At 36.3% G+C, this 10,762-nt stretch overlaps 1 protein-coding gene across 1 annotated transcript in view; it reads left to right on the forward strand.

The window, feature by feature from the left end:
* Positions 1 to 10,420, forward strand: part of FAR1 (fatty acyl-CoA reductase 1) — a 35,033-nt gene extending 24,613 nt beyond the window's left edge. The window contains exons 10-12 of the mRNA XM_065683100.1: positions 4,124 to 4,253; positions 5,587 to 5,714; positions 7,375 to 10,420. Coding sequence (XP_065539172.1) covers positions 4,124 to 4,253; positions 5,587 to 5,714; positions 7,375 to 7,537 — 421 coding nt within the window. The 3' untranslated portion in view covers positions 7,538 to 10,420. The remainder of the gene's footprint in view (positions 1 to 4,123; positions 4,254 to 5,586; positions 5,715 to 7,374) is intronic.
* The last annotated feature ends 342 nt before the right edge of the window (positions 10,421 to 10,762 follow it).

Raw genomic sequence — 10,762 nt, forward strand, 5'->3', positions numbered from 1 at the left:
TTTTTTTTCCTTTAAGCATCTAAAAAATGGGAGCCTGCAATAGGAGCAGCAGAAGAAAATACATAGACATGAGCAGGACATGCAGTGTTAAGCCCTAGTGGGCTTTAATAATAGAATAAATTTGAGACAGATCTTACCTACTTTTTTTTTTTCCCTAGTCTTCTGACTCAGAGAACTTTGAAAGCTGCTTTAACTGATGCACTGAAGACAGTCATGATATAGGGATGTCCCACTGTTGCTGTGGTCATTCTGTCCAATTGGCATAATGGTTTTAATTGCCAGTTGGCATGTACTGGGAAACTTCTGAAGACTTGGAAATGCTAGTGGCAATTCTTAAACTCAGTATAATGCTGTTCTGAGTGAAAAAGGGCTGGTGTAATCTCAAATATGACATTTTCCATCACTATTTAGCAGAAAAACTTGAGCAGTATAGTGAAGATGTAAAAATGGCACAAATTTCATAGTCTAACTTGACATCCTCTGGTCAATGGCCTGCCCTCTCTGTGCTGAGTCAGAATACACTTCTGAGGTGTTTGTGTGCAGTGTAGGGAAACCTCTAAGCAATGTAATTACTGAGTGGGTTTAACTGCACTGTTGTCATACTGTCACGATACTGTGCTGCAAATGAATAAGAAATTTTTAACAAGTAGAAGAAATAGATTGGGCCTGTGACCCTTTAGAGTTAAAGGGTTATGCTCATAATAAAGTCTAACTGTTCAGGGCTTTTTTGAAACTTACTGTCAACTTCCTGCAATATGAAATCATTCTTTTGCACATTTACTTTTGGAAGCAGTGTTTTTAGTGAGGTGGAAAAAGTTCTGCTTTTTTTTTTTTAATCTCATTTAAGTTCCTTAAATTTAGCAATTCTGTGATAGGAAGAAGTAATGAGTATAATCTGAAATTTATAGGAATAACAGGTACAATAAGGATTGTCATAATGAAGAGTTAATATTATGTACTGAATACTGTTATAGCATTGTGCAGTTAGAGATAGTGGTGATAATCCTTAACATCCTAGTTTAAGGATAGTATTGTCAGTTGCTTGCCATGCATATACATAATTGCATAGCAAAGCTTGCTGATTTTGTAATTACCTTTACTATTAGGCATAGATCTTGCTTTTAACTTTGCATAGAGCTTAGCACAACAGATCCATGTTATTTAAAACTAATCCCATATATTAGAAATCTAAAGACCTCTAAATACACTCCTAGCAGTGGGGTGTATTTACTAGAAGAACAGAATGCGCATGAAATATTTAAATTTGTAGTTCAGGGATTTCTCCAGCAATTCATGTTCTGTTACTTCTCCTTAAAAAGGAAAAGGAAAGGTGTGGTTCATGTATGTAGAGTGATGTAAAGGACGTCATTTCTTATCTGTCATTTCAATTTAAAACTGCTTAAAACTTAATATAAAGCATCTTTTTTATTGTTTCAAATCTTCAGGTTTTGACATAAAGTTTGGTTATGTATGTTCATGCTCTTAGTTGTGGGTATTCCCATTTGCAGGAGGAATATGATGCCATTGAAGTTTATAAAGCTTAGTCTGCCAGAGATACATGACTGTCCACTAAATGACACTCAGTGCTGATTATTTCTGAAATAAGCCTGTCACCTTACTATTTATAAAAATAAAAAAAAGTATAGTTTCATGTTGATTTACTGCAGATAACAAGCTGTCACCAAGAAAGTCAGCCCTCTTCTGCCAACTCTGTAACTGATTTAGCAGTTAAGAGAATGTGGAGACATGTGATTCTTTTGGCTCATATATCAACCTTATGGAGAGGAAAAGAAATAAAATTTGACTGAATTTAATCAGCAGTTCTGTGGCCAGTCATTAAATCCAGTTGAGTTGGAGTGGGGAGAGAAACCTGCAGCTGAGGTGGAAGGGCTCCCTTAGCCACTAGATGCTTAAAAATAAAATTTTATTTCTTAATTGGCTTAGCTGTGCTCTGAGCCTGTATCCATAAACAGGGACAGCAAGATTCCTAGCAGAGATTAGTCTTGATATTAGTTCAAATTAGTTGGGTTTTCTTACAGAAAAGAGCTAAAATGAATGTCAGTGGCCAGCAGCAAGCTCAGAATCAACATTTGTCTGATCAGATACTAATTTGCACCATTTAGTGTTTTGCTGGGGCACAAGTTTTCCTCACCTGTAGCAGTCTAAAACTTGCTGCTCTTCTAGCTTACCATAAGAACAGAAACTGAGCAGGTACAAGTTAAGTCAACAGCTAAGTTAAATAATCTTAAGACTGTCAGTGGACAGACCTCTGCAGAAAGTCTAAGCACTTAATCGCTGTGTCCTGTTTGGCCTGTTACTCAGGCCGTTCTGCTGTAAGGCTTTTCTGGCTTATCTGACCATCGAGACCTTTGCTTTCCAAGTTTTGAGTTCTTTTCTGAATTTTTTGACCTAAATAATGAGACAGTGTTTTTAATTTCAGTTTAGTCGTGTTAGTGCAGGATATGTTTTGGATGTGCAGTCTATATTCCTGATTATTTTTCAGTTGGAGGGACTGTGGTTCAACTTGGCTTCCACTCTTGCCACCTTGCCCAACTGGTGAAACTAAGAACAGGTGTTTGAAAGCATCTGGGAACATCTAGTAATAAAATTAGCTGGTGATCTAAAATTACAATACAACTCTGAATTACTCTAGATAGGTTCCTTTGGGGTTTAATGAAAACCATTTGTGCTTTAGCTATACTTTTTCAATGGCCTCTGCAACTTCTATTACTCCACTTCATGAGAAGAAAGAGGCATTTTTGATATTCCTTTAGATATTGAAATGCCAGCCATTAGTGACAGTAGGGAGCACTAATGTGATACATAATACTTCCTTTAGACTAGAGTTTCTGGAACAATGCGCTATATCACATCTACAAGTATGAATGCACCAAGGCAGCTTTCAGAGAAAAATTGGTGGTTTGCATTGCTTCTATAATTTGCTGAACAAAACTTACCTTCAGAAAGCCATTTCTTGTTAGTGCTGGGTTATTCTGCTTTCCTTGTTTTTCCCTGTTCCCGCTGACTCTGCTTAAAATGACCGGTGTGTTCTGCTGTAAGGATCAAATTGGAAGCAGATCTGTGAGATGGAACTACCTCGAGCACCCAAAGCAGGAATTTAATAGCATTAGGTTACGTGATGGTAACTTAGTACTTACTAAAGTTGAGTGTCCATTTCTAGCACTGTAACACTTGAAACAATTTTCTTGTCATAAATGTGGGGCTTTGCAGCTGAGCAGCTGGATGACTCTTTTTTCGGGTGCACTTCAGATAAGTTTGATCAGACTGCCCAGATTGATCCTTACAACATAAATTTTCTGTACTCCAAGTGATGATTTTAAAGAGTTGCTTCCTATGTGTAGTAAGGGATGATGGAAGGTATTCCTGCATATTTTGAAGCAGCATAGAACTGATCACCTAACTGTTAGGAGCTGCTATTGTTTATCTGTGCTCTTAAGTATTTTCTTGCCCTTTGCTGAAGAAGCAGAGGGTTAAGAGCCTAAGCTGTATTTCTGGTGGTTTTAAGCCTTTATCTCTTAGTGACCATAATAAACCAGTTTAGGTTTGTTAGAGATCTGGTTTTGCATAGTGTTCAGAATAATCAGGGAAGCTTACTTCTTTGCTTAAAGTTATCATGTATGTATTTTCTGCGCTGTGCAATTTAACTCTTGTCAAGTCAAGTTGTTCAGTACAGTTGTATTGTTCAGTACCAGATATTCTGGTATGCTGAAGGGAAAAGTGTTGTGCATGTGCAGAACTAAGAGTTACCAATAGAAAAACAATGGGTTTTTGTCCTTTAAAAAAAGAAAAAAAAAGGGGGGGGGGGGAGGGAAGGGATGGTAACTTACTATTGCAGTGGAAAGTTAAGATTAAGAAAAAAGGACTGTCCTATAATTTCTGATTATATGTAAAGTTTGGACAGCCAAGATCCATTTCAGTAATATGCAGAAATACCTTCTTGATGGAATATAACATGCTTTGGGTACAGAGCAAGATGGGGTGTGTTAACATAGGGGTGTGGGGTTGGAGGGTAAAAAAAAATTACAAACTTATTGTCTGTTCTTCTTGTCTGAACTAATTTTTACCACCATGTAACCTGTACGTTCCATGCCTTGGACTGTAGGATGATGAAAACAATAACACGTCTTCATAAGGCCATGATGTTGTTAGAATACTTTACAAGCAAGTCTTGGATTTGGAATACTGAAAATATGACTATGCTAATGAACCAGCTGAGCCCTGAAGACAAAAAGGCAAGTAGCTGTGTGATCTGGTTATGGAGACTGAAAGTGAAATATAAGCTCATTTATTCAAGATTGAAAAAGGACATCTGTTGGGACTGCTGCTTTACTGTACTGTGGAGCCAACACTAGTACTAACTCAGCACTAGAGATTCCTGTCACATTCTTTCAGTTGTGCCAGGACTGTTATGCACTAGATCAGTGATGTGATCAGAGACAAGGAAAGGCAGGACCCCCTGGAAGGAGGCCTGATACAAAAGATGGTTGTCTTTGGAGTTGCCTGATCATGTAATCTGGTGTTGCCCATATATTGAGCTATGAGTTTTACCTACATCGTGAATAAAACAAGGCTTTAGTTCTTGAGAGTTAATCTCTTCTGAGGAAACGGGAAGTGGATTTTGAGGGACTTTCTTGCTTGTTTTTAAACCAATAACATTTTTTTATACTGTTCTCATGGTTTGGCCAGGAAGCTGTGTGTAAGAAATGTAAATTTTCTCACTTCTTTCTGAAGCACACTTCTGCTGTGTGACTAAAGCTGCCCCATGCAGGGAGACAGGTGTAATGGAAGCAGTCCTGGAGGATGTTGAGGAAGAAGGAAAACTGAGCGCAGGATCTGAGTAAGAGGGGATGAAATAGCTTGAATGAAAAAACCTTAATCAACCACACACAGTGGGAAGACTATGATAGTCTCTATTTTTGTACTGTATTTATCAAACACCTGTGTGGTGGGTTGACCTTAAAGCTGTAGTAGCCTTCTCCCTCCTTGGCAGGACAGGGGAGAGTAAATATAAAAAAAAAAAAAAAAAGTCAGACGAAGCAATTACTCACTGTGGTCCCCAAAAATTGATTAATTTTATTGGATTTATATCTCCTGAGGAAGATAATCACATAGGGGTTTTTTTAAATACAGTTGTATAACTACAAGCACATCTAAAAATCCTCTTTCATCAGTGAACTTGGCAGAGAGCAGTCTTTGTTCTGTAGCATATTAGAGCTATCTTGTTGCTTAAAAGGAAACAAGAATAGTAATAGTTATTTCTAGAGTGGAATTCCTTACAGACAGATGAAGTGGGAAAGTGGTGCATTTTGAAGTGCAGGGAAGAATATTAGCACTGAAAGGAAAAATAAGACATGAAATAGTTGAAGTTTGGAAGAGAATGTGTAAGAAGCTGGTGGTTGAATCAGAAATGGGACCTAAATCTTGTGATTAAGGAAATGATAACTTTCTTGCATCAAAGACAAATTTCAGTTACCTGGTAAAAGCATTTTTTCTTTTCCTTTTAATTACTGTATATGACAATTGAATTTTTAGGCAGCTAACAGTGAAAGCTTGTATTTTATGCAGGTGTTTAATTTTGATGTTCGACAACTACATTGGGCTGAATACATGGAAAATTACTGCATGGGAACGAAGAAATATGTGCTAAATGAAGAAATGTCTGGCCTCCCTGCAGCTAGGAAACATTTGAATAAGTAAGTATAAATTTATATTTTTCTTCATTTATATTTTGTCTTTTCCAGCTCTTGTCAAGTCCTGTTTTTCTTTGTTACAACTTGATTGTTCTTTATAGCATCTGCTCAGGTCTTTCAGAATTTTTCTGTTCCAGTCTAGTGGCCTGAAGCATTTTCTGAAGCCAGATGTAATCTTTCTTGCTCTATTTGTCACTCCTGAGTTGCTCTCAGTACTAAGTTACAATATTAGTCCGGTATTATGGTTGTAGCTCCAACTAGTGTATGCTGCAATCCAGATTTCTGATTTTACCCAAGTATCTTTTGGAAGTCACATCTGCTATCCTGACAGCACAAAGAGAAGTGGTCATTCGTCTAAAGACAATGATTTGCAGTTGTAGATTGGATTGGCGTGATATCTCAAATCCACTTCTGGAAGATGGTAATCTTTGATAATGGTGGAAATAGCTGAGGAGGTATCCCTTTCTGGTTTTGCTTTAAGTTTATTCAGATGCTGTTAAAAAATGCACGGGACTTACAGTTTACATTCTCCATACTAAGGAGTGTACCAAAAATAACATGAGAAATAGCCTTGTATTTCAACAGTATCTGGTTGTCCTCAGCGCTCAGTTTATAAGTGGATTATTTTTGCAAGAGGTTTAGGTTGTAACCTATATTCAGTCTGAGGTATTTGGTCTCTTCTGTTAGCATCTAGCTTTTAACTCTTCACTAATTTGAACTTGAGTTCACTGCTTCAACATTAACCAGATTGTGGTAGCCTAGGGGATGTGGCTTCTCTAGGAAGCTACTGGGTGAAATTTTTTCTCAAATGGAAATGTGAGCTTTACTTTTGTAATACAGAAATTTAGACTGGTTGTTTTTTTGTTTTTTGTTTTTCTACAAATAAGGTATGTAGATGAAGGTCTTGCTATAATAACAGCCAGCCTATGTGTAAAACAGGGGCAGTGAATATTTCCTTAAATAGAGCTGTCTCTAAAATACAAATGGTCATAATCTACTGAACCAAAGAGATTGCTCCGGTTCTGAGAAATCTGAATAAATTCTGGTTGCTCTTTGTCTTGAAGTTTCCTTCTTTTCCCGTGAGATTATTACTAAAAGTCACAGTTGCCATGAAAGGACACTTGGTTTTTTGTAATCTTTTACATATAGTTCCCTGAGAAAGAATGAGTTTAAAATTGCGGGGAAGACTCTGGGCTCCATGGCTAGAAAATCCTGTGATGTTTTTGTGTGTTGTCAACAGCAGTTGGAGTTACTTCTACATTTATATCAAGTCTTACAATCTGGAGGGGAGGAGGGGATTTCATAGTGTTAAATATTTCTTTGGTTTTGGGGTGGATGGCAGCCTTCTATAGCTAAGTTACTGTGTGTGTGACCTTGGCTTTAAGAGGCTTTATCAACCAGCTTTAAAGCAGAAATACAGCTACAGGGCTGGCTCCGTTCATTAGTTATTGTGTTTTACTTTTCAGCAGTGAACTGTGGATAAACCTCCTCTGATCCTTTGCTTACCAGCTTACTTCAATCATTCAGTTAATACCACTCATAATACATTTTGAGATGAATAGATGTACAAGTTAAATTCTCCATTAGAAGTTAATTTTTGAGTGTTCTTTTATTGCTGTAAGTCTTGGTACCTTGGCTTTTAATTATTTTTTTTTTCTCTTAGGTTAAGAAATATACGTTATGGCTTCAATACAATTCTTGTGATCCTGATCTGGCGTATCTTTATTGCAAGATCACAAATGGCAAGAAATATCTGGTACTTTGTGGTTAGTCTGTGTTACAAGTTCCTCTCGTACTTCAGAGCCTCCAGTACTATGAGATACTGAAGAAGAGAATTTAGCATTAGGACATCTATGCATATGGTGGTCTAATGGCACAAAGCCTGTAACATGTAGTCATCTCACATTTTGTAAAAGCGTAATTTCATCTTACATTGGAGTGCAAAATATGCGGTATGGTATATGTAATGTCAGTTGTGTACCTTCCTGGAAACAGAAAATAAAATGGTCAAGTGCCAGGATGAATTGGCATTAGGCAAGCATCTAAATAACTCTTTGACCTGGGGAAACATTTTAGACCACTGACCAACATAACTGTGCAATTTGGAACATGTTTGTTTGAAATCTGCCTTAACATGATTTTTTTCTTAAAAGTTTCACTCCACATTGAGCAAGATAAATATTGTGACTTAGTAGCTGTTAGTTGCTGTAAACCTGTTTATTTGAAATTCTTCTAAATTACAAAGGGTTTTGGAAGTTGCAAAATCATATAAATGATGATGGTAGATCTCCTGGGGAAAAAAAATCTGAGGGCTTTTGTAATTTGCCTTTTTGCCACTTGTTCCCTTCTTATCAAAGTAGGGATGCAACAATGGTGCCTACTTTGCTTTAAAAAAAAAAAAAAAAACAAACAAAAAAAAAAACCCAGAAACAAAATTAAAAAAAAAAACCCACAACAAAAAAAAACCCCAAAAAACCAAAACACTCAACCTTCCTTAATTACTGAAAGGTCTTTTGTACCATCTGGTTTTCAGAATACACTTGGTGATTCAGTTCTGTGCTTGAAACTGGCTGTGTCTAACTTATATTTATGTCAGCATGAGCAATTTGCTTCTCTGAAATCAGGATTGATCCTATCATAGAGTAGATAAAAGGAAATATAACCCCAGGGGGATGGGATACAGGAGATGTAGAGGGGTGGGGGTGGGGGATAAGACCGAAGTCATTAACCATCCTTTTGGGTTGGGTTTTTTTTGTTTGTTTTTGTTTTTTTTTTTTATTCTTACTGGAAACACAGAACCAGCATTTGGTTATTACAATTCTGACTTCAAAAGGTATTTGAAAGGAATTTATTATGCTTAGTTGCTATTTATGTTGCTGATAATAGCAGTTGGACAAAACTATAGGCTTTCATTGAGGTATACCTGTTTTTAAATTCTAAGCAATGTTAGCTAGTACTTCGTTAATTAATAATTTTTTTAAATCTCTGACTTATGAATTTGATATATGGAAAACACCAATGCATAAGCACACTTTCTTATCCCTGCCCCAATAAAACTTATTTCACTGGGCATGCAGAGCAAGATGCACCTTGCTTCAAAATGCAGCTTTCAACTGAAACAACTAGGTTTAATTATAAAGAAACCTGGGTTTTTTTTTTCTGCGTGTTATCTTTTTTCAATAGGGAAGATAGTTAAAAAAACTAGCAAGTTGTAAGAAAAGATTGAATCCTTGTTTAAGGCAATATATGATGATCCCTTTAAATTTTGATTGCACAGACTTCTGAGAATACTGTAATGTTCCTCTTAACTGATGCACTGACTGGCACCCTTGCCCAGTGCTTGTTCATAAAAATCAGTTTATACTGATGAATATGTCTTGAATCTGCTTGGAGAAGCAAATAAAGACTTAATTACACAAGAGCTACATTATACTTGCCCTTGGTAGTTTTTTGTTTGGCTTTTTTTTTTTTCCTATTTGAATTATGTTAAGAACTTATTTTGATATTCTTGTGAAAACTCTTACTTTAAAAAGAATACCTTTTTTGCAGATGTATATCTCTTTTTGAAAAGATAAGTAGCTTCCTTGTTGAAGCTAAATATTCTGTAGTAAGTAGTTAAGTTGTAATTCCTTTTTAAAATTACCTGTGTATATATAAAGGTAGTGATGAAAACCCCAAGTGGTCTAGGACCACACCTTGTGTGAGAGACCTCTGACTGTGGCTGAAAATAAATTATGGCTTCTGTGATTGAAGATGTTACACTTTAATGAATACTTTAGGCGTATTACATTTTAGTTGCCTGCCCAAATATCTTACTAGATGTGAAAGTATGCTTAAGCATTCCTGAATTATAGACTCTTTTTTCCAGAGGTGCCTACTATCCAATGACACCCTTTGTCCTGTGTTGGCATGTGGCTGAAGTTTGCAAAAGACAAATACATCATATTCTGAAAATGATTCTGTGAAGCAATTCACTTATGAATTTTGGTTGGTTTTTAAACACAATACTCTTAATGTTGATTTGTTAATACTGAGAACTATGAAGCCAATGAACTGATTCTGGTCCAAACACTGCTTAGAAATCTATTCTTTTGAATAAATAACAAAGAAAAGGATTGCTTTAAACATACGGATATTTAGCCTTTACTCTTTAAACATTTGCCAATTCAAAACCACAATTTTTTTCCCTCCATAGAGACCATGGTTCTGTGCACTATTGGTACCTTGCACAAATTCATCAGTCATCCTATTCAGCTAACAATAGATTCAGTGTCACATTTATACATTAGTTTTGTCGCTTCCTGTGGTCAGTCTGTGAAGTTCTATCTGAAACTACTGGGTTTTTTTTCCATATTGGAACCCTGTGCTCTTGCAGTTCTTCATACCAGTGTTTGCACATAATGGATGTTGATCAAAAATATATGGGAACTGTATTTTGATACAGTAAGCTAGACTCTGACTAGCAAGTTACAAGAGATATTCCAGTTGGTTAAATAGGGGGAAGAGCAGTCTGAAACAACAGGATCTCATAACAGTAACTGGTATTTAAATTTGGGACCAGGAAAAAAACATGTTATCCTGTAATGTCTTTCTCTGCTGTAGGAACAAATGTTTGGAAACAAATGCTAAATCCGTGAGCTTTTATAAGACATAAACAGAAATATTGGGTGCCTTTGTTTGTAAACCAAAAATAAACAAATCCCTTGAAAGTGGTGTTAGTGTTTTGTATTTTTACATGTTTTCAACCAGATTTGTGGAAAAAAAATTGTGTAGTGTAAATGCCATCTCAGTATACATGAACATGTGCTTTCCTTTGTGAAAGACTTTGAAAATCACATTGACTGGTGCTGCATTTTGAAAAGCAAAACAAAAACCTTCACAATCACAGAACAAAAAACAAGCCCATCGAATAAAACCATCTCAATCTCGAGGTCCATGGAGTGATATCAAAACACATGCTTGGTCATGGTGACTTTCTTGTATGTCAGCTAGTTTACTCCTTGCTGTCATTTCCTGTTCATTCCTAGCATTAGTTTCAAATTTACTTAAAT

Source organism: Lathamus discolor, chromosome 6 (assembly GCF_037157495.1).
Source record: "Lathamus discolor isolate bLatDis1 chromosome 6, bLatDis1.hap1, whole genome shotgun sequence".
In the NCBI taxonomy this organism is placed as follows: domain Eukaryota; kingdom Metazoa; phylum Chordata; class Aves; order Psittaciformes; family Psittacidae; genus Lathamus; species Lathamus discolor.